This window comes from Chrysochloris asiatica, unplaced genomic scaffold (assembly GCF_000296735.1).
Source record: "Chrysochloris asiatica unplaced genomic scaffold, ChrAsi1.0 scaffold00241, whole genome shotgun sequence".
NCBI lineage: Eukaryota > Metazoa > Chordata > Mammalia > Afrosoricida > Chrysochloridae > Chrysochloris > Chrysochloris asiatica.
The window spans coordinates 122,037-146,174 of record NW_006408759.1 but is presented as its reverse complement, the minus strand read 5'-3'; the positions used below and the strand labels follow the sequence as shown (position 1 = coordinate 146,174).

The 24,138-nt window shown below is 41.0% G+C and overlaps 1 protein-coding gene across 1 annotated transcript in view; it reads right to left on the bottom strand.

The window, feature by feature from the left end:
• Positions 1-2,413: 2,413 nt before the first annotated feature.
• The window catches only part of LOC102817837 (low affinity immunoglobulin gamma Fc region receptor II-like), a 28,176-nt gene continuing 6,451 nt past the window's right edge, over positions 2,414-24,138 (bottom strand). The window contains exons 2-7 of the mRNA XM_006873433.1: positions 12,748-12,768; positions 11,287-11,541; positions 7,929-8,180; positions 6,712-6,834; positions 2,640-2,677; positions 2,414-2,503 (exon numbers count right to left, since the gene is read on the bottom strand). Coding sequence (XP_006873495.1) covers positions 2,414-2,503; positions 2,640-2,677; positions 6,712-6,834; positions 7,929-8,180; positions 11,287-11,541; positions 12,748-12,768 — 779 coding nt within the window. The remainder of the gene's footprint in view (positions 2,504-2,639; positions 2,678-6,711; positions 6,835-7,928; positions 8,181-11,286; positions 11,542-12,747; positions 12,769-24,138) is intronic.

Below are 24,138 nucleotides of genomic sequence, written 5' to 3'. Positions count from 1 at the left end.
GAAGCTGGGTTATATGAAAAAGAATGTAGTATCAGGATTGGAGGAAGGCTTATTAACAACCTGCAATATGTAGATGATACAACTTTTCTTGCTGAAATCAAAGAGGACTTGAAATATTTACTAATGAAGATCAAAAACTACAGTCTTCTGTATGGATTACACCTGAATGCAAAGGAAAAAAAAATCCTTACAACTGGACTAGTAAATAACATTATGATAAACAGAGAAAAGACTGAAGTTGTCAAAGACTTCATTTTGCTTGGATCTATAATCAGCATTCATGGAAGTAGCAGTAAAGAAATCAAAAGACTTATTGCATTAGGTAAATCTATTACAGAAGGCTTCTTTGAAGTGTTCAAGAGCAAAGAATATTAGTTTGAGGGCTAAGGTGTGCCTGATTCAAGTCATGATATTTTCAATGGCCTCATATGCATCTGAAAGCTAGACAATGAATAAGAAAAACTGAAGAAGAATCAATACATTTAAATTAGGTGTTAGAGAAGAATATTGAAAGTACCTTGAATGGCCAAAACAAATGAATACATCTTGGAAGAAGTACAACCAGAGTGTTCCTTAGAATCCAGGAAGGTGAGAATATGCCTCTTGTTCCTTGAACATGCTATGAACAGGGACCCGGGTCTGGGGAAAGACATCATACTTGATAAAGTGGAAGGTCAGTGAAAAAGCGGAAGACAAGATAGACTGGCACCGTGGCAACAACAATGGGCTCAAACTTAATAAAAATTGTGAGGATAACAGGATAGGGCAGTGTTTCACTGTGTTGTGCATAGGGTTGCTATGAATTGGAACTGACTTGATGGCACCTAACAACAACAACTTGTAGCTTATAAGAAGTCCTGGTAGTTCAATAGTTAAGGCCTCGGCTGCTAACCTAAAGATTGCAGTTCAAACCTATTCAGCAGCTCCATGAGAGAAAGATCTGGTGATCAGCTTCTGCAAAGATTATAGTCAAGAAAACCCTATGAGGTAGTTACACTCTGTCACATTGGGTTGCTCTGAGTTGACATAGACTTGAAAGCACCCTAAAAATAATAGCTCTGTAATTTATAAACAAAGGACATACATTGCTACTTTAAAATTGGGCAAAGAACATATGAAGAAAAGAATCCCAAAAGAACAAATATTAATGACATAAATATATGAAAAAAGGTTCAACTTTACTAATGATCTTTGAGAAAAAGTATTACAGAACTTAATGCACTTGGCAGGATGAAGGTTTCTAACTAAACTGTAGATCAGATTCCACAGTAAGCCAAATTCCTTTTTCTTACTCTGAGATTTACTTCTGCTTCATATGTGACAAGATAGAAAAATATACAAAGCTACCAAGAATGACTTCAAGAAGCTTGTCTACTTCTTGTAATTCTAAAGGGAGAATAGCAGAGCCAAGAAATTGAGCAATTCCTATTGGTGACTCACCTTACGTTTGGCTTCCTACTTGTGTTACAAAACAAAATAAAACAAATTTTGCTTGCTGGGGGAGAAGACTTGGAAATAAGAGTGCAAGCTTATTGGAGAGAATTCAGTTTTAAGAAGAGTTGCACTTACCAACACTCCAAATCCCTTATCTCTCCTCTCCCCTACCTTTTATCCTTCACGGCCTTCCCAAGATTTCTTATTATTGAAGTGAAACAGACCCCAGATAGGTCAGCCTGCTGCAACCAACACAGATTTTAAAAAGTTAAATGGAATATTGTTTGTGTGACTTTGTGGGTTAATGTGCTAGAGCTTTTTAAAAAGTTAAATGGAATAGTGTTTGTGTGACTGTGGGTTAATGTGCTGGACTGCAAAGTTGGTTTTGAATCACAAGGTCGGTGGTTCAAGCTCACCAACTACTCCTCAGAAACCCATACAGGGTCGCTCTGGGTTGGAACCGACTCAACGGCACTTCACAACAACAATAAAAACAATAGTATGAAAAAAAAGAAAGAAACGATAAATCACGAATTAATCCTCCTGAGACAATCTCTTTTAATATATTAGTATATGTTCATCTATTTTTAACATTTCTGAGATCTTATATATACTTGTATATATATATATATATGTATATATATATTGACTTGGTGGCAGCTAACAACATAAGCATTTCCCTTGTTGCTACTATCATTTAATAAAACAAATTTTATTGGTTGTAGAGATGTGTAAACACAAGGGTCTTGATGATGAGAAGTGTTGAGGCCCAGAAAAATCAGTATAGTCAATCATCTGAGATAGTATTATCTGTGACTTTCAGAACAAAGTGCTTCAGGACTCACATAGATAACTCTAAAAGAGTTCTTCCGTTTTGGAGCTGCAGTATCCCCTTGTCCTTCTCAAGGGGAATTTAAACCAGGAGACACCAGATAGTCTTGTAGATGTCTTCCCAAGTCCTAGGGCAAGACAGTAGAGACTAAGCACTCTTCTCATAATCTGTGGGCCCTGTTTCTTCCTCCTGGCCATCTGGGTGCGTTAGAAGTGAATAGGTGATTGTCTTCTCAGCCTAGAGAAAGCAGAAAGGAGCGTTAGGGATTCACAGAGAAGTCACAGGAAAGAAAGCACTAGAAGAGGTAGCAGGGGCCTAAAGGAGCTGGAGAGAAGGAGGGGAGAAGAAAGAGGACATGGTTGGGATGGCTCACCTCAGCTTTGGCAGCTTCATCAGCATCAGTGAAATTGGCTGTGGGCAAAAAGAATAGAGATCAGTTGGGGCACTTCTAACAGGAGAGGACCTACACATGTTCCTGTTGTGGTCATACACTGAGGTTCAAACCTTAAGGAGAGGGCCTCATAAGCCCCAACCCAGGCTTTAGGCCCAGAGCTGAGTAAATATGGTCTCATTCATGACTCACACTCCGTAACCCAAACACATTCCCCACTAACCACATTGGCAAAGGGAAGCAAGTCATTCATGCCATATTCTTTTTGGAAAATTGCTGAGCTTTCCTGGAAGCAAATCAGGCAGCTTCAGTATCTGAGATCTTGGGGAAGTAGAGATATCAGTATCAGAATGAAGTCAAGTACAGATTTTTGCTGACCACAACTTTAGGGAAAGAACACGGTAGACAATTTCCACACAGGCCAAATTTAGCTCATCTTTGTTGGGACTCTGAAGAATCTGATACTTACTCTGTGACATTAAAAAGAAAGAGAACATGAGACAGAGAAGAAAGAAAGAAAGAACTTTCTCAGGCAAATATTCAAAACACACCAAATTCCTTGCAAGCTTTTTACCAACAAACCCTTTCCCTTTGCCAGCATGAAAAGCAGCCTCAGTATCAGCAAATCAGCACCCCTCGGGAAGTTGGGGAGGGGTCCAAGACAATACATCTAGTCTCCTCTTTTATCGTCTGGACGCAGAGTCCCTGTTTGCCATCAGCCCCAGTACCTATGTAAATGACTTATGAAATATATTTATACCAGAACAACATTAAGGTTGTTCTTGGACTTTTTTCTGTAACTGGTTTGGTTACAGTGCAATCCCAGGTCCATATCCTCACTTGGCCTGGACAAGAGACATAGGGGTCTTGCTCAAAGTGCAGCTAAACAGATGCTGTTTGCTCAAGCTCTCAAATCTGTTGGCTATGCTCTGAATCAGAAGCCAGCTACTTAAGGGAGAGTTATCAATGGCCTCTTTTTCTGCCTTTTTCTGCTGTCATAGGAACCCACAGGGAAACCTACAGGCTTTTTTCATGTTTTGGCTTTAACTGCTGTTATTGTTGTTAAGTGCCATTGAGTCCATTCCGACCCATAGCGACCTTGTATAGGAGGAGGAGCTGGTAAGCTTTTAACTAGAGTTAGGAAATTTAACTAGAGTCAGGAAATTGCCTGAACTCCTTCTACTCTCTTTTTACACTCTCCCATCTGGGCAGGGGTTGTATAATCACTGACTTTCCACAGTTCAGACATGAAAGGGCTTAGAATTCATCTAGGCCAACCATTCATTTCATCAGAGCATGGAAGTGACTAGCTTAAGATATCTGTGACTAATGCTGACAGAGCTAGGGCCAGCCCCATATCTACTAAGCCTACACAAATGGGCATTAAAGCACCCAAAGTAAAGCCAAGGAATGTCCCTAGAGCCCCAGAACTTTCTCAAGTCCAAATCACCTATTATTATTCCACTAAGAGCTAAATCCTGGTGTGGCGCTGTGGTTAATGCACCAGACTGCAAAGCTGTTTGAACTGCCAGGTTGGCAGTTCAAGCTCAGAAGCTGCTCTTCGGTAAACTCTATACAGGGTCACTATGGGTCAATGGCACTTAACAACAACAAGAACGAATTACGGAAACAGAACCCTCCACAAGTCTAGGGCTTTTTCCTTGACCTCTTTCTCTTTAGAATCCTACCCCTCTGCCCTTTACTAGCTGTACTAAAGTCCCACAGAGAGACTCAAATATCTCTACTTTTGGGCTCTGGACATACCCCCAAGTATTGCTGTCCCCAGAAATTTGAACACAGTCTGCCTCTCCTTAACTAGGCATAGATGCTCCTATCACATCATCTCCTGCAAAGTCCTCTGTAGGCCTAGCAGTTAGACTCAGAGCTGCCAAAGTGATTTGAGACCCTGTCTTCATCCCACTATCCCTCCCTCTCCTGTATTGCCACATGAACTCACACAAGCCACTTCTTGCTGGTTCCAATCTTTGTAGAAACCATGGGTGGGGTATCACTGGGCCCCTAGAGGGGGATCTGCACTCACCTGACTCCTTAGGGAGAGTCTCTCCCATTTCCCTGGGAGAGCTAAGAGGGACACATAGAAGATTAGTATGGTTATGGGTGGGGCCTGAGATCTCAGAGCCAACTATCAGGGGAAGAACTGGATTAGAATTAACAAAGACCATTCCCTTCACAAACATTCCCTTTTCTCCCCACTCTCCGACTCTCTGCCCAGGGCCTGCCCTGCCCTGTAAATATTCACTCCAAAGAGAAAGAAATCTGAAATTATAGGGTCTCCTGAGGATTAGAAAGGTCACTCCATCGCATCTTCCTTAGGCTTGCTCTTATACAAGACAAGACAAGACTCAGTACCCTCTCTTGTTCTTCATATTTACTTATCAGTGACTGAGGTCGTATCTATAGACCAGTTATGAAAATTTCTATGAGGTATTAGTATTATTATTTTCTCTTTCTTTGTGTCTTCCAGTATGCTCTTTTTCTTTTTTTCCTCTGCGTTGTCTGTGTCCCAATGTCTTTATCCCTCTTTCTCTGCATCAGGAATTGTGAAACTGTGATAATTTTCTTACTTGATTTCTATGGTACCCTCTCTTCTCCTTCAGCTCTTCCACATTGATACTAAAGAGAAGGCAATGCTGCTTCTAAGAGTGAAGCTCTTAATTAGTCAGTTAATGAACAGATATTTATTGAGCAACATGCTAAGTACTGTGCCAAGTACTATGCTAGGTACTGGGAGAAAACGAGAAAGATGGCTTCTGCCCTCAGGAACTTACAGTCCTGCCATCACTTTTGGAATCAAATTCAAGTTCCGGTGTGGTGCTGCAGGATAATGCTCTGGACTGCAAGGTCAGTTTGAACTGCAAGGTCAGCGGTTCAAACCCATTAGTCACTCCTTGGAAACCCCGCACAGCGTTGCTATGGGTCAGAACCAACTTGATGGCACTTTATAACAACAAGAAGACACTATTCAGAAGGATTCCTGGTGATGCGGTGGGTTAAATGCTAGGCTGCTAACCCAAAGATCTGTGGTTAAATCCCACCAACCACTCCATGAGAGAAAGATGAGGCAGTCTGCGCCCACAAAGATTTATAATCTCGGAGAAATTCTAATCTGATCTATAGGGTTACTGTGAGTCAGAATCCCCTTGGTAGCAGTGGGTTTGAATTTGGTTTGGTTTGGTTTAGGCAATGTTTGGAGCCCTGATGGCACAGTGGTTAAGTGCTCAGTTGCTAACCAATAGGCCAGTGGTTTGGACCCACCAGCAACTCCACAGGAGGAAGATTTGGCAGTCTGTTTCTGTTACAACTTTGGAAACCCTAGGGTGCAGTTATATTCTGTCCTGTAGGGTGGCTATGGGTTGTAATCAACTTGAGGCAATGGATAGACACTGTTCATTCACTAGCCTCATTTCATCATCACAACAACCTTCGAGGCAGCTTCTGAGTTCTTCATTTTCCAAATGAGAAAACTGAAGCACAGAGAGATTAAGCAACTTACCCAAGGTAAAAAACTGGTGTTTTAACAGAGTTGAGATTTGGACCCAGGCTGTCTGACCCCAACACTCTGACACCTTCTCTAACTGTTCTACTGCATGCAGGGTGATGTGGCCTCCTCTGTAACCCAATCATAACCTTTGCACTTCTCTGTCATTGTTCTTACCTCATCTTGTTGGCATTATCTATTTGTGATTCTGTCTTCCCAACAATATTATGAATTCCTTAAGAGCAGGGACTGGACTTCTTATCTTGGTATAATCCACAGTGTCTAGCATAGCCTTACATAATAAGTGCTTATATAAATAAACAAGTTTATTCAATGTTTATAGAATGAATGACATATGGGACTATATGAGGGGGCTTCAAAAAGTTCATAGAAAAATGGAAAGATAATAGAAATTTCCACAAATTTTTTGAAGCTCTCTCATATCTAAATGCTAACAATCCTCTAGTCCAAAGACTAGAGTTCCAGCAAAGGCTGTGGTTAGGGTCTTGCTCAACTGGGAACTGTTAACAAGAGGGGTCAAAGGAAACCACAAACCTGAAGTTCGCTTTTGCCGGAGGTAGAACCAGGTTACTATAGCAACAACAATGGCCAAGACAACAATCCCAGACACAACAGCTGCAACCATCACCTCCAGTGAAGAGCTCACCTTATTAGACCCTGGAGAAGAAAGATGTCAGAACAGGCATCCTATTCCTTCCCTATTTCCACGCACCCCCCCTCATTTCTCCCTCACTCCCAATGCTATGCTCCAGTGCTTGTCACCTGTAGCTATTTTGTGTCTGGGTCATTTGCAGGTGCAAGACTTTCTTCTTTCTCTAAACCCCACCTGCACAGGGTTTCTGTGGCTAAGCTTGTGACTTCCACACAAACTAGTTCCTTCACTAAACTGGTAAGGCACACTAATTAGTGCCTCTTGGGGTAGTAGGGAGGGTGGGCCTGAAGTCTCCCTTTGAAATAGGTACCACAACTATATCAAGCAAGGAGCTCTGGTAGCATAGTGGTTATGAATCGGGCTGCTAATGTCAAAGGTTAGCAGTTAGAAACTACCAAGTTCTGTGGGAGAAAGATGAGGCTTTGTGCTCCTATAAAGGTTTGCATCCAGTACAGGGTTGCTATGAGTCAGAACCAACTCCATGGCACATAACCACCACCACCACCACTATATCAAGAACAACCTTGAACTGTCCAGGATATACCAGGCCTTTGGGAGCAAATGGGCATTACATGAGACAGGAGAAGAGACCAAGCAAGCCTCAGCTCTTAGAAATGCCTAGGAGCTTAGAAAACCACGGAGGGAGTCCCTAAAGCAGGGAGTGCTGCCTTAGGCTGGAGCTGAATTTCACAGGGAACAACAGTCTGGTCACCCATCACCGGGAAGCAGACAAAGTCAGGAGCATAGACAGAGGGGACTTAGATCTCTGACCCCTATTCTTGCCCATAGTCAATACTTAGCAAGCCACCCTACATCTCTTCTCCTTGACTTTATCCTGGTATCCAATTTGACTGCTGTGGCATTTCTGACATCTTCATGTAGGCCTATATGACCTTAGCCCTAAACATCCATCCTCTCCAGCCCCTCCCTATACTTTTTTCTCACTGCTACTAGAGTTTTCGTTGTGGTGGTCGAGAATATACACAACAAAACATGTACCAACTCAACTATTTCTATGTGTACAATGCAGTGGCATAGATTACATTCATTGAGTTGTGCAACCATCCCTCCCCCTACATCTTGACAAAGTTCCCCATACTTAGGACAGTGATGGTCACAGGCTTTGAGACGTATCGATTCCGGACTATTCCTGAGCAGTGATAAGCTCCACTGTGACTGACATTTGCTTGCGGAATAGAGAAGTTGGAATTTGTATGAAAATACTTCTTCGCCTTTCCATCCTGGTAGAATGTGACTTTGTACAGAGGCTGGTTCATCCAGTAGTGGCACCTCAGCACAATGGGCTCCCCCTCCTGAAATGTCAGGTGAGGGGTCTGGAGCAGCAGCCATTCTGAAAGACACAGAGAGACCATAGGAACCAGGAGGTCTAGGCACAGCTCTGAGTCATGCCGGCTTTAGTGGTGGGACATAATGTATGGTGGAAAGAGGTCAAGTTTGGAATCTGACAGTATTGGTCTCTAATTCTGACTCCATCATTTATGAACCCAGTAATATTGAGCAAGTTATGTAACCCTGGGTAGTGCAAATGTTTAAGCTCTCACTGTTAACTGAAAGGTTGGTGATTTGAGCTTTAATATTATTATCAATGACAGTGTTAAGTTTCAATTAGAGCTTCTGAAAAGTAAATTATTGTTCATTTATAAAACAAAACTAGAAAGCATGTTACACATTCATCTTTGGTCCTAACAACCTTGGCTCTAAAAAAAAATACAGTCAGTGCAAACAGATGTCATTTTGTTGTCAGTAAAAAAATCAAACAACCATAGGAGGCTGCTCATTAGATGGAAGAAGAGGCTGTGCCCATTCAGAATCTATAGGAGAGAAGAAAGTTTTTTAATTAAAACTGTCTGATTATAATATGGATTCAAGTGGGGAAAAAAAAGATATGGTGCTATTTGACAGCAGCTTCATTTTCTCTGTATGTGGTATCTTACCATGTCATGTCAAACTAAGTTTGTAGTAACTCCCATGAGAGTTGGTGACATGTTTAGGTGGCTCCACAGAAAAACCTGAAAAGTCTTTTTAATTATTTCTGGGGGTAAAAAATGACTCAGTATTTTCAGGCCTTGCTCTGAGACACCATACAAGGTATACTGAAATTAGCAAAGGAAATAATGTTTTGGGGTATATACCAACTTATCTAGAACTACAGGAAGGAAGTCTAGAAGTGTGCCTGCCTGGTTCTGAATAGAAAAAAACAAATTTGGCCACTCCAGAAGAAAAACCACCAGGATTTGTATCTATGAAGAGCATAAAATGGACATGCACATGAAGGAAAGCCAGCCTCACTTAAGAATGTTGGGGAGGGAGCAGGAGAGACAATTCCAATTTTACCTATCTGTACAGCCTATTATCATTAAATCGTATTTAGTTCCTTTTTTAGAAACCCTAGAACTCTGTCACTATGCAATAAACAATCTCTTTAGCCCCTGCTTTGCCTAAATTGAAGCACCATGGCAGCCCTTAGTGAGAATTTCATCTTGGTTGGTCAACCAGATGACTAGCTATAGATGAATGTGTTTTTATGTGCTTAATTTCAGTGTTGGAAGGGAAGACAAAAGTTTTGTTTTTTTTTAAAGAGGATACTTTAAACTACTTTGGATGGATATTTCATAATTTTCCAGACTAATTCTCAGTTAGCCTGGTCCACTGAGAATCAGTGATCAGGTTTTCAGGAAAGGATTAGCATTTTTCTAGAAAATGCCTGAAAGATTTTATTTTCTGAAGAAAGGCTATATGAAAATACCCTCCTCAAATAACTTGCTCAACTACATATAGATTCAAGTGCATCAATATTCTATTTTGTATATTAAACAAATGTTATATAATGGGAACACAGCTATACTATATTGTATATGGCATTATTAAGAAGCTTTTTCATTAATTTTTATCACAGTAATTTAAAAATATGTAAAAATTAAAACCAGTGATTCCTGTTTAAAAATTTTTGAAAATTTAAAAAAAAGTAAGGTTTGGTGGTTTGAACCCACTCAGAGGTACCTCAGCAGCTTGAAAGCTTTGAAAAAGCTTTGAAAACTCTATGGAACACAGTTCTCCTTTGACACACATGGATCTCCACGAGTCCGAATTGACTCAGTGGCAATTGGTTTGGTTGTTTTAGAATTTAACTCTTCTGAGTCTCAGTTTCCTCATCTGTGAAAATAGACATAATAATAGCATATGTCCACCACAGTTCCTGGCACATAGTAGGTGATCAGGATATGCTCATCTTTTCATTTCTGGGAGAAGCCAGGAGATGAACTCGGGTGGAGCCCTGTCCTGAACCCAACACACATTGGTAGGATGGACACAAAAGACAACCAATATGTAGCACTTCCCTGAAGAATTGGGGGGAAGAGACACAAAGTACAGAACACAGACATGTGTCTTTGGGGAGAGTAGAAATTTCTGAACAACCAACAACAAACATTAGCTTATTTGATGGATGTTAGTAATTGTGGAGCTTCATGTCAGCAGAGTCTTTATCTGATGGTAGCAGTATCATAGATGGGTAATTAACCTGATATGTACTTTTGAGGAAAATCTGGGAATCAGACAAGAAAAGTGGACCAGGCAAAGAAGAATGACAAGTTCCCTCTTAATCACCTCGTGGCTTTTCTTTACAGAGAACCTACTTTGTGCCAGAAGCTTTGTAAAATCATTGATCTGCTCAGCAAACATTTATTAAGTTCTGCCGTGTGTCAGGGGCTAAGATTAAAAAGAAGGATATGTCACAGCTTTAATCAAGTTTGTCCACAGTCTAGTAGAAGACAAAGACAAGGCAAAGAAGAGTACTGAGCACTATCAAAGCATGAAGAAGGTAGTAGGGGTAGAGAGGAAACAAGCAAATCAAGACTCAAAGGTTAAATAAATTTATCAAGATTATATGGCTAGTGGAGTCCTGGTGTAAAGCTGTGGGTTAATGCTCTTAACTGCAAGGTCAGCAGTTCAAGCTCACCAGCCACTTCATGAAACCCTATACAAGGTCACTATGAGTCAGAACCGCCTCGATGGCACTTAATAACAACAGCATATGACTATTAATTTCCAGAGATGGATTTGGTTGTTTCTGATGCTGATGTTGCATTTTTCTCCTCTGCTATTACAATGGGAGGGTTTTTATGGAGTGCGGATTTCCTTCTGCTTCTCCCACATGTTGTGGTCTTGTGATCTTTGTCAATCAGGATGAGGAAAAAACACTAATTCATATACTCTAAGGAATTTCATAGAAACTGTCATCCCCACCGCCCACACTGAGAAAGGGGTGAAAAGGGAAATGAGTGGGCAAAAACTGTTTCCAACAACTCTTAGCAGTATTTCCCAGTTAACAGCCCTCATCCCCCCTCCACCCTCTTTTAGGAAAACTTCTGCACTGTAAGCAGATTGCATCAATCCTCTCGTCCTCCCAGATCTGCCCAGGCTGCTCCTCCACTGACCTGAAAACACGCCCAACTGCACAGGGTCGCTGAGGCTGGACTGGTCTGTCTGGCACCTGTATTCTCCACTGTGGTTCATGGTGGCCTTAAATCTGTAGCTGGACTGCACCTGAGTTGGAATGGGGTTCCCTTTGTGGAACCACTGGGTGGAGTAGTCTCCAGTGGCATGAGCCCCATGACACTTCAGAGTCACGTAGTCCTCTCGTAACACATTGATCCATGGAGGCTCAATATTCACCACTGCCTTTGGAACATCTGCCAAGAAGCATAGAGAGAGGGCGAAGCATGAGAAAAGGAGACTGAGCAGGCCCTGGGTACCAAACAGAGAAACCTGTGGTCCTTCTGAGGGTAGCAACAGTAGAACCAGATCCAGAACTGTTGTGCAACTGAAGGCAATTCTCTTCCTCCCACATCCCACCACAAGGCCTGGGAACCCAGCTCCTCTCAGGGAGTTCTACTACTCCTCAGTAGTAAAGGGCATCGAGTGCGATGGCGTTAACTCTGACTCATGGCAACCCAGTTGTTTCAGAATAGAACTGTGCTCCATAAGATTTTTCAATAACTGTACTCTTGGAATTAGATTGTATCTCTGAGTAGATTCAAACCACCAACCTTTCAGTTAGAGCCTTTAACTATTGCATCACCTAGGAAAGAAGATATATGTAAAATCTCCAAAGGATATACTAACCAGTTCCTTTTCTCTCTCTCTCTCTCTCTCTGTCTCCCTCTCATACAGGTACATACACATACACATCCCACACATACTATCTGCAGACTGACATTCTTTTCCTGTAAACAAACTCTCCAGAGTCTATTGAAGTCAAGTTTGTGCATCTGGTGGAGATATCAGACTAAGGGATGGCCCCTTCTCACACCAAGTACAGAGAAATCCCTGCACCCAGAAAGGTAAAGAGGCTAGAGGCAAGTCTGAGAAAACTTATTAACTGGACTGAAGTCCTTGCATAGTAAGTGGTGCAGAGATATAAGTGCCCAGCAAAGCTCACTGCACCAAGCTACAACCAGAGTTATCTTTCTCTCTCTCTCTCTCTCTCTCTCTCTCTCTCTCTTTCTCTCTCTGTGTGTGTGTACGTGTTCAGGAAAGTGGGCTGCAGTGCTCCTAGGCCATGCAAAGTAAAAGACTTATCAACATACAGTGATTTTGCATGAGGCTGAAACTAAAATTGTTGGACTCTTGATTTTATTTGAACACGAGAACAGTCTGTCATTTTCTGTGACAGTTTCTATACCTCAACATAAGAACCAGAGGACTTGAAGCACCTGCCTCCTATCACCTGGGAAGAGGGGAGGAGGAGGAAAAGAGAAGACGGGAGGGTTAACCTCTGGGAACAAATGCCCTTTCCTGATTTCAGTACTGGGCTCCTGATAGCGGGCACACAGGGTACTGGGAGTAGAGAGGGAGTGCAGCTGGGGTGAGAGAGAGGATGTGGGTTGAGTACTTACCAGATGTTCCAGCAACAGGAACTGTAAGAAAGAAAACAAAGATCAGCCCAGAGTTTGAATCTCAGCACCAAGCTATCCCTGCCCAAAACAAGAGTCTGGGTCTAGAAGACACCTTATCTCAACCACAGCAAAGCCCTTGCCCATCTGTGACTGCCTGGATGAGGAACACTTTCAGAAAGATGGGGAGCTACTTTTCCAACAACAGAAGAAAATGAAACAAAATAATATAAAGCTTTCCCATCTGTTTTGTGACACTTTAATTTGGTTTAACTTTTTTTTAAAAGTTTTTATTGTGAATTGAGTGAAAATTTACAGGGCAGATCATCAGTTTTTCATTCAACAAATGATACACCTTGTTTCATTACAATGATTATAATTCCCTCCATCAGGAATTTAATTCAGCAAATACATACCTTCACTTCTTCACCCAGTAATACCAACCAACCAACCTGATGCTGTTGATTTGATTCTGGCTCATGACTACCCCATGAGTTTCAGGGCAGAATTATGCTCCATAAGGTTTTTAAGTCTGTGACTTTTGGAAGTATATCATCAGGTCTTTCTTCTTCTTCGTCTTCCTTTTTCAAGTATTTATTGTGAATTGAGTGAAAGTTTATAAGGCAGATCATCAGTTTTACATTCAACAAATCATAAACTTTGTTTCTTTACAATGATTATAAACCTCTCCATGTACCATCAGTTAACAGTACTTCTCTCTATTCATTTTAGCTCTTTTTTTTTTTTTTAACACTTAAAAATATATAATAATTTAAACCACCAAAGGGCACATTCTGCAAGACTGCCTCCTGGCCACTAGCTCTCAGTCCCTCTCTTCCCATGAATTTAGAGTCCTCAGCTGCTCCCTCTCTCCATGTCCCCATCTCTGTCTCCATCTCTTGTGTCACTACTTCACTGGATAGGATCTCACATTCCACTTGTGCTCTTCTCCCTTGATGGTCCTAGGGGCCTCTGTTTCTGGACTGTAAGATTAACTGCTCCCCTGTTTTTGCTACAAAATTTCTACCTTTACAATTGTGACAGTCACAATTAGTCATGATAACTATTAATCACTATTGAAGCATAAGAATATTATCCCTATCTCTTTTCACCAGACCCATCTAGACAAGACGAACACTATTCAGTGGGGACTCTTTCTTCCCCCACATAATATTAAACTAAACTCCCTCTTGACACCTTGTAAGCCAGTCACTTTGTGCCTTTAGGTAGTAAATACTTAAGTTGGCCATCCCTATCTACCCTATATACAGAGGATATAGCATTGATACTTGATGTGAAGACTCCTTCCCTCTCCGTTGGTATTTAGAGTTACTACCTCCATGAGTATAGGTTAAGTTAATCAAATCATAGCAATTTACCTTTGTTTCCTTTATCAAAAATTGTTTTTGTTTTTGTTTTTTATATCTTCCTCTTGTTAAGTTCTGATCATCAAGGCGTCGAGGCTAGGTTATATGACTACTATCTGGAACTTTGGGTGTTCTTGTACATCTCCCCTCTCTTCATATCAGCTGGATGCTTCACTCTCAGCTCTAGCCTTCTGTGGCTATGGGCTTGTCCATGGGCTCAGGTGTCTCCAGGTCTCACCACACTTTAGACCAACCAGCCCTTCCTCTTCTCTCTCTCATCTTCAGGTCAACAGGAGTCTATGGAACATGGTTCAACTCAGCCCATTTCTTCATTGCTGACTTTCCCCCTCTTCCACTCACCAGTAGACCAACGTTGTCACCAGCAAGCTTACATGCCTGCTCATGTGTTCCCTTTGAGTTTCAGTCTTAAAAGAGGGTTTGTCCTGAAGGAACTTGATTGCTTGTCTAGATGGCTTCCCGGCAAACAGCTTGCTTATTCTTTTAGTAGCCAGTCATACTGCCATTTTTATTTGGGGCGGGGGGAGGTTAACATTTTTGACTGCTTTAAATAAAAACACCTCTGGAATGCGAGCGCTGTCCAGCTTTACATATGATTTATGCTTCAGTGGAATGATTTTGTTAGAGCCTGTCCTGAGAGCAGGTTTTGTTCTTTTGTGAGGGAGAGGGTAGAGAGGTATAGAGCAGAGAATTATACAGATAATTCAAATCCACAGTCACTAGAAATATAGAAAGTACATGAAAGCAAACACTTGACATACATCATTTTCATGAAAACATACATATGATGTATGCAAACAGACTTAATTGACAAATGAGGATACGCCATAAAAATTGTTCTTTAATTTCTCACTAAACAACATAAGGTTTAGGGGATTAATTTGTTTCTATGATGCCATTTTTAATGACTACTCTAGCCCACTGTTTGTGTCTCCTGTGATTAAATTGACATCCCCATTGCATGACACTTCAATTACAACATTTTTTTTGCTATTATAAATACTTGATAGGAAAATAGAAAGGAGATGACTACAAATAGACACCAGATATATAGTCTCACATGGGGAAAGAGGAATGACACTAGGTGAGTTAAAGATCTTCCTAAGTGAAGACAAAGTATAATCTAGGAAGGATAAGGAAAATTGAATAGATGCTCAAGAGAAGGGGATTAATGAGCACTATTATTGGATGGAGTCCCCGAGTAGTGCAAATGGTTAGCACTGTATGAGTAACTGAAAAGTTGGTTGTTCAAACCCACTGAGAAGCACTTCAGAAGAAAGACCTGTAAGCCCATGGACAAGGCCATAACCATGGAGGGCTAGAGCTGACAGTGAAGCATCCAGCTGATACGAAATGAGGGGAGATGCACAAAAACACCCAAAGCTGCAGATAGTACCCATTTGATCTAGCCTCGATGGCTTGATAATCAGAACTTGACTACAGGAAGATTTTTTAAAAATTGATAAAGAAAACCATAGGCTCTGAGGATCAGACTTTAGCTACCTAGAAGACATAGCAAACTGGCCCTCATCTGATTATTCAGTAATGCTTGTTAGTAATCTCACACATGAGCCCTGGATATCCACAGACAAATGTAAAAACCTTCCCTAAAAGCCGAGACTGTAAATTCCAAAAAGGCAAGTTCCCCCCCCCCCAAAAAAAAAAAAAGCTAAAGAGGATAGAGAGAAACACTGTTAACTGATGATATATGGAGGGGATAATAATCAATGTAATGAAACAAGCTATATGAATGGTTGAATGTGAAGCTGATGATGTGCCCTGTAAACTTTCACTCAATCCAAAATAAAAACATTTAATTAAAAAAAAATTGATAAAGAAAATGAGGGTAAATTGCTACAATTTGATGAACTTGACCTAAACTCATGGAGATAGTAGCTCAAAATACCAATAGAGAGGGAAGGAGTCACTTTAGGTATCAATCCTATCCTCTCTGTATACAGAATAGATAGGGACGGGCAACTTAGACATTGGCTACCTAAAATGAGGGGGTGATAAAGGCATGAAGTGAATGGCTTACAAGGTTTCAAGAAGGAATTTAGTTTAATAGTATGTGGGGGAAGAAAGAGTCCCCACTGAATAGTGTTCATCTTGTCTAGATGGGTCTGGTGAAAAGAGATAGGGATAAGATTCTTATGCTTCAATAGTGAGTAATAGTTATCATGATGAATTGTGACTGTCACAATTGTAAAGGTAGAAGTTTTGTAACAAAAATGGGGGAGCAGTTAATCTTACAGTCCAGAAACAGAGGCCCCTAGGACCATCAAGGGAGAAGAGCTCAAGTGGAATGCGGGACTCTATCCAGAGAAGCAGCCACACTAGAGATAGAGGCAGAGATGGGGATATGGAGAGAGGGAGTAGCTGAGGACTCTAAATTCATGGGAAGAGAGGGACTGAGAGCTGGTGGCCAGGAGGCAGACTTGCAGAATGTGTCCTTAGGTGGTTTAAATTATTATATATTTCTGAGTGTTAAGAAAAAATATGAACAGAGAGAAATATTGTTAACTGATGGTACATGGAGAGGTTTATAATCATTGTAAAGAAACAAAGTATATGATTTGTTGAATGTAAAACTGATGATCTGCCCTATAAACTTTCACTCGATTCACAATAAGTACTTTTTAAAAAAAGAAGAAGAAGAAAGGCCTTCTTCTTTCACAGTCTTGAAAACCCTATGGAGCATAATTCTGCCCTGACACTCATGGGGTAGTCATGAGCCAGAATTAACTCAACAGCATCAGGTTGGTTGGTTGGTATTATTGGGTGAAGAAGTGAAGGTATGTATTTGTTGAGTTAAATTCCAATGTGTGTGTACAGTGTATGTGTGTGTATGAGTATGTGTGTATGCCCATTAGAGGTGGTTTTTATTGTTGTTGTTGTTGTCAGGTGCCATCGAGTCAGAACCCACTCATAGCGACCCCACGCACAGCAGAACGAAACAATGTTCGATCCTGGGCCAACCTCACTACCGCTGCCACACTTGAGTCCATCAATGATGCCACCTGGCTGATCCATCTCGTTGGGGGTCTTCCTCTTTTTCTCTGACCCTCCACCCTACCCAGCATGACATCCTTCTCCAGCGATTGTTTCCTCCGGACAATATGTTCAAAGTAGGAGAGACGAAGCTTAGCCATCCTGGCCTCCAAGGAGCACTCTGGCTGCACTTCTTCCAAAACAGATTTATTGGTTCTTTTGGCAGTCCATGGCACTTTCAGTATTCTCCTCCAACACCACAATTCAAAGGCATCAATTCTTCTACGATCCTCCTTATTCACTGTCCAGCTTTCGCATCCATATGAGGCTATTGAAAACACAATGGCCTGGGTCAGGCGCACCCTAGTCCTCAAGCTGACATCTCTGCTCTTCAACACTTTAAAAAGTTCCTGTGCAGCAGATTTGCCCAGTGCAATACGTCATCTGATCTCTTGACTGCTACTTCCGCGAGTGTTGATAGTTGATCCAAGAAGAGGTGGTTTTTTGTTGTATTTAATTAATGCTGGGAGAAAGTCAGGAAGAAGAAAAATATTTGAAAGAACTAAAAAGTATGCTTTGAGGCAAGAGCAAGAGGTGAAAAAGATGTTGTAAGGAAAGGTTGGCTTGGGGGTTTAGAGAATTATATTCTTATTCTGATTCTTCCATTGTCTTGATATGTACAATTGGACCAATCACTCCATAATTTTGCAATTCAGTGTAAAGCAGCAAGGTTGGATGGGATTTCTATCTTTCTACAATATCTTGAGTCCCCCTAAGGAAAAAATCCCTGCCCTCATTGAGCCAACAATGTAGAGATAAACTCGTGTAATCTAATGTAAGATAAATGTACTTAATGCCATTAGAAGAATATGGATCCAATGCAATGGAGGTTTAGAGGAAGGAAAGATCAAAGTCTCTGCATTTGGTTTTGTAAGGAGGGGAATTGAATAGAGAAGATGATATGAACCTTCAAGAAATTATAGAATTTTGACAGACTGACTGCAGTGTGATGAATTCCTTAATACAGCTCTTCTAGCTATGGTCCCTGTAACTACCACCAAGTGATCTGGTAGGATTATGCAAATATAGGGTGCTTGTGGTTCACCAAGGAGATTGGATAGCTAATAATGTAAATAAGGTGCTTGGCACACTTGTGGGGGGGTGGTGGTGGTTATGTGCCATGGAGTCGGTTCCAACTCATAGCGACCCTGTACAGGATTTCTGAGGTTGTAAATCTTATGGGTGCAGAAAGCCTCATCTTTCTCCCGTGGAAGAGATGATAGTTCCGAACTGCTGACCTTGCAGTTAGCAGCCTGATTCGTAACCACTACGCTACCAGAACATGTTAATAAGGTGCATGACACCCTTGTGGGGGTTGGACCATGCAAATAAGGTGCATGGAACCCTACTGTGAGTATTGGTCAGTTTTGCCATCCCACTAGGCTTCAAATGAACCATCTTAGAGGTGAAAAAGGGATCTTGCAACCACCAAGAAAGAAGATCCATGAGTGTAGCATGTCATTTGGACATGGAATCCCTGGGCCTTATAGATCCAGGAGACAGAGAGCTGTGAGACTGGAGATGGTGAGAGATGACAAAAAGCAGCTACAGAGAAACAGTGGCAGTAGAAGCAGCTGAATCATGAGACAAAGCAATGAGCTTCCAGTCCACAAAATGAGAAAACTGAGTGCCTTTGGGCTAAAGCTTCCCAGTGAGTGAGAGTACCACTGGGCATTTATCAGCCAAGCTAGAAGAGCTTTGTAACACTTGCACTAGCAGGGCAGAGAGAGGTCTGCCTACAGGCGCAGAAGCTATCCTGTTCAAAGAACTACAGAAGCTATCCTGTTCAAAGAACTACATCCTAAGCATTCCTGAATCCAAACGTAAACTGTTACTTCCTTAGTAAGCCTCATAATTATGAGAATGGTATGTGAGTTCTGTGCAGTCATTGGAACAAATGATCACACCCAGCATTGAAGTAGAAAGTGCCAAGGGAAGGAGTGTTGTCAGAATTGGTAAAGAGGTTGGAAGGTGAATGCATATCTGACCTCCACCTCATAGAAATCAGCCTTGGGCTGTTGATCTTGATCCTCCTCCTCACTTACGAAATTAGAGGCTAGATGCTCCCACCACATCATTTTTTTTTAAAGGTTGTATTGTGAATTGAGTGACAGTTTACACAGGAGACCATCAGTTTTGCACTCATCCTATTGTATTCTGTTTCATTGCAAAGATTACTATCCCCTCAATGCATCATCATTCAACAGCATTTGCTTCTATTACCTCTGGGTGTTTTGTTTTGTTTTTTGGGGGGTACACAAAAACACTCAGGAAGATATAATCATTTAAACAACCAAAGGGCACATTCTGCAAGCCTGCCTCCTGGCCACCCGGCACCACCACAACATTTTTACACCAAGAAAAGAAGGCTATATTCTGTGGGAAGGATCAGTAGGTACTTGACAATGTTCCCAGAAAAGTGAATTCTGGTCTCTGTTCAAAACACCTCCAATAATGAAGGACAAACTGAAAAGGAAGCTAAGAGTCATGCTCCGAAGGGCTCCAAATGCCAGGTGACGTGACAGTCAGTAAGAGCACAAACTGAATGGAAATGCTATCTCCACCACTAAGTGGTCTTGGAAACATCGCTTAACTTCTCTGTGACTCAGTTTCCTCATTTGTAAATAGAAACAATGGCAGGATTGAGTAAAATAATCTAAGTAAGACATCAGGTTTACTTGCTCGCAGACACATGGTAAATTTCAAACAAATATAAACTAATTTTTTTTTTGTTTCTTAATTTAGTGAATAATTGTTGTTGTTGTTTAGTGCCAGTGAGTATGTTCCAAGTCATAGTGGCCCTTTATAAGGTTTCTGAGCAGTAGCTGATGAATTTGAACCACTGATCTTGTGGTTCAAACTGTTCTTATGGTCAAGTGAATAATGAGAAGTCACAAAATGAGTAGGAGTTGACAATGCTAGGTAAGCTGGTTTGAAATCAGGGAAATATTGGAGAAAGTAGTTAAGGAAGAAACTGTTTCAGATCCAGAATCCATTTGAATGATCCACTCACTATCTGGCCTCTTCATTCTTTTTTCTTTTCCTTCATTCATCTCCAATGAAGTTTCTTCCACACATCTTAGTCACTTATGTCCATGGTTTTCCCAAGACCTTGGCACCAACAAAAACTGCTGTTGTTGTTATGCTGTTAAGTAATGTGGAGTTGGTTCCATATAGTGATCCTGTATAGGGTTTCCAAGGAGTATCTGGTAGGTTTGAAGCACAGACCTTGTGCTTAGCAGCCCAGTACTTTATCTTACAGTGCCATTCCAGGAATACACCAAAAACTATATCATCTCCAAAACATCCCATGCTTTAACTATAACCTCTGCTGCTTTCATTTCATCTGCTCAAGTATCCCCAGAATAATATCTTTGATCTCATTAAGAATTCAACAACAACAAAAAAAAAAAAGAAAGCAAAATTCACTGCCATTGAGTCCATTCTGACTCACAGTGACTCTGTATAAAGTTTCTGAGGTTGTAGATCTTTACAGGAGCAGAAAGCTTCATTTTTCTCCTGTAAAGTGGCTAGTGGATTTGAACTGCCAATGTTGCAGTTAGCCATCCAGGGTTTATCCTGCAGTGCCACCTGAATTAAACATATGACCTAGCAATTTCACTCCTAAGTATATATTCACAAAACTGGAAAGCAGAGGCATAAAGAGAATCCCTACACCAATGTTAACTGCAGCACTATTCACAATAGTCAAAAAGTGGAAACAAATGTCCTTCGATGGACAAATGGATAAACAAATTGAGGCATATACATACAAAGGAATACTACTCAGCAAGTAGGAGAAGCGAAGTCTTCTAGCTACAATATGGATGGAGATAGAAGACATTATGCTGAGTACAACAAACCAATCACAAAAGGATAAATATTGTCTGACCTTACTTATATAAAAAGACAAGAAAACACAAATTTATAGAGACCAAAGTTTATTAGTGGTCACCAAGGGTGGAAGAGAGGAAAAGAGGTGGGCAACAGAAACAGAAATTTTTCTATTTCATTAGGAGGTTATATAACTCAACTGTCAACAAATTGTATATCTGTAGAAAGTTGAATTGGCAAAAGTTGTGTGATACATATATTTACAATAATGAGAGGTAGGAGGGAGAACAGTAGCTGCTGTACAACCAAACAGTTTATGGGATTTAGTTCCTTAATTTGAAGGTTAAGGGTTATGGTTTAATGGGACATTCCAGTCAAGCAGCTTAGGAATGTTCAGTGTTTCCGTCCTGCCTTCTAATTTGCTGCATAGTGCCTAGTATCTTAAAAACTTTCAAGAGCCCATCCAGTGCATAACAATTAGTCTCTATTCTCCTGAATCAAGAGAAGAAGGGGAGTTGGGAATAAGAGGAGGATATGTGTGATTCATTGTCTCCATAAACAACTGCTTCCTTTGCCATGGGACTAGAAGAACTGGATGATGGTGTGTGGCTACCATTATTGAAGATCTAATTTAAAGATTCTACAAAAGAATTCTGATGATCAAATGGATGGAAATGCAGAATAGAATTTCAAATTATTTATGGACTCCAGATTTTCTGGATGAAACCTGTAAACTCTCACCCTGAGATAACTTTAAGCCTTAAACAAAAATATCCCTTGATGTCTTCTTAACACCAAACAGAAGTTTAGCTTAACTAGCAAAGTATTCTGACTAGAGCCTGTTGTTATGTGCCATCCAGTCATTTCCGACCCATAGCGACCCTGTATAGGTTTTCCGAGGGTGTAAATCTTTACGGGAGTAGAAAGCCTCATCTTTCTCCCGCGGTGCAGCTGGTAGTTTCGAACCGCTGACCTTAAGGTTCGCAGCCCAATTCATAACCACTACGCTACCAGAGCTCCTTGACTAGAGCCTATTACTCTCTAAAGATCTATCTATATAGGCTCAAAAGTGACAACAGTAATTCAAATAATTAGATAGGGACTTTGAGGGGGCCAGTGAGTTTGTGTTAATGGGGGAGGAAGCACTTAAGAGGCTGATAAGCATTGCATAACTCAGAGAAAGTAATCTATGCCAGTGGACTGTACATGAGAAACAATTGAATTGATGTATGTTTGTTGTGTATATTCTCAACAACAACAAATATTTTTTAAAATGAAAGTTTAAACACTGTCTATCTTTCAATTTGGAGTCCTGGTGTGGCACTGTGGGCTAATGTGCCAGACTGCAAAGTCATTTGAACTGCAAGGTTGGTGGTTCAAGTTCACCAGCTATTCCTTGGAAGCCCTATACAGGGTCACTATGGGTTGGAATCGACTTGACAGCACTTAACAACAACAATAATCTTTTAATCTACATCTGCCTTCACTTCCATCCAAGTCTCGTTTGGATTTATAATCTTTCATTATTATAATTTCCTCCTTGAAAATCCTATTCATTCCCTTTCTGTTCTTTTGCCTCATCAAATCCACCACCTTATTTTCCATGCTTACACTTATTCACTTGTTGTTGTTGACGTTAAATGCCGTTGAGTCGGTTCCAACCCATAGTGACCCTGTATGGGTTTCCAAGGAGCGGCTGGTGAGCTTGAACTGCCAACCTTTCAGAACAACCGATTTTACAGTCCAGCACGTTAACCCAAAATTACTACACAAGCAGGTAGACTGGTGTCTCTGTAAAGCTACAATCATCATATGAAAAAGGCTCTCAACCATGATACTAACACTTTGCTCATAAATTTGTTCTTCTAGTCTTGGTAGTGACACTCATCTTTCTCTACAACTCCCTTTAACAGTTTGAATACTGTCCCCACAAAATCCATGTCCACCGGAAACCTCAGAATGTAGCTTTATTAAGAAATAGGATCTTTGCAAGGTGTAGTTAAGAGGAGGTGATTTTGAAATAGATGGGCCCTCATCCAATAATTGCTGACTTGGTGAGAAGATTAAGCAAAGGAACAGAGGCCCAGGGACAATGTCAGATGACAACAGATATAAGTACAAGTAAAGGAATACTAAGGATTGCTGACAACCATTAAAAACTAGGAGAAAGCATAGAATGGATTCTCTCTCAGCACCTCCAAATAAGGAACAAGTCCTGCTAATATCTTAATTTTGGACTTAGAGCCTCCAGAGGAGTCCTGGTGTGGAGCTATAGGATATGCACTAGACCACAAGGTCAGCGGTTCAAACTCGCCAGCCACACCTTAGAAACCCGATACAAGGTTGCTATGCGTCAGAACCAACTCAACGGCACTTAACAACAACAACAACAAAAAGCCTCCAGAACTGTGACAGAGTTATCTAGTTTGTAGTAATCTGTTAAGGAGCTCTGGTAGTGTAGTGGTTATGAATCAGGCTGCTAACCTCAAGATCAGCAGTTCACAACTACCAGCTGTTCCGTGGGAGAAAGATGAGGCTTTCTGCTACAGTAAAGATTTACAGCCTCAAAAACCCTGTGCAGACTCACTATGAGTCAGAACCAACTCCATGGTACTTAACAGTAACAACAACAATAACCTGTTACGGATTCCTTAGTAAATTCACACTTGCCAAACCTTCCTGTTTTACCCTTTGCCTCCTGTCCCTTTTCACTCTTAGCTGGTCCTTTCCCTGATACTTCATTGAGAAAATACAAAGAATCAGATAGGCTATCTCACATCTTCCCCCAACGAAATCTACTAGACTATGGATATCTCTATCCATGTTCTCCTTCCCAGCTTGTCAATGGAGAAAGTATCTCACCTACTATCTATGGTCAGTCTCTGTATACATGTATCCCAGATCTCATGCTGTCTCAATCTCTCAAGAATGTCCCTCTCTTTGCTATTCCCTTTCTCTTTTGTATCATCAACTTCCCCTTCTTGTTGACTTTTTCGTCAACATAAATATTTTCCATTAAAGAAAAACCCTCCCTTGACTTCTACATTTCTTCCAGTCATTGCCCCATTTTTCTGCTTCCTTTCACAAAAAATTTCTCATTTTTCTCCTATATAACCTGTCCTCA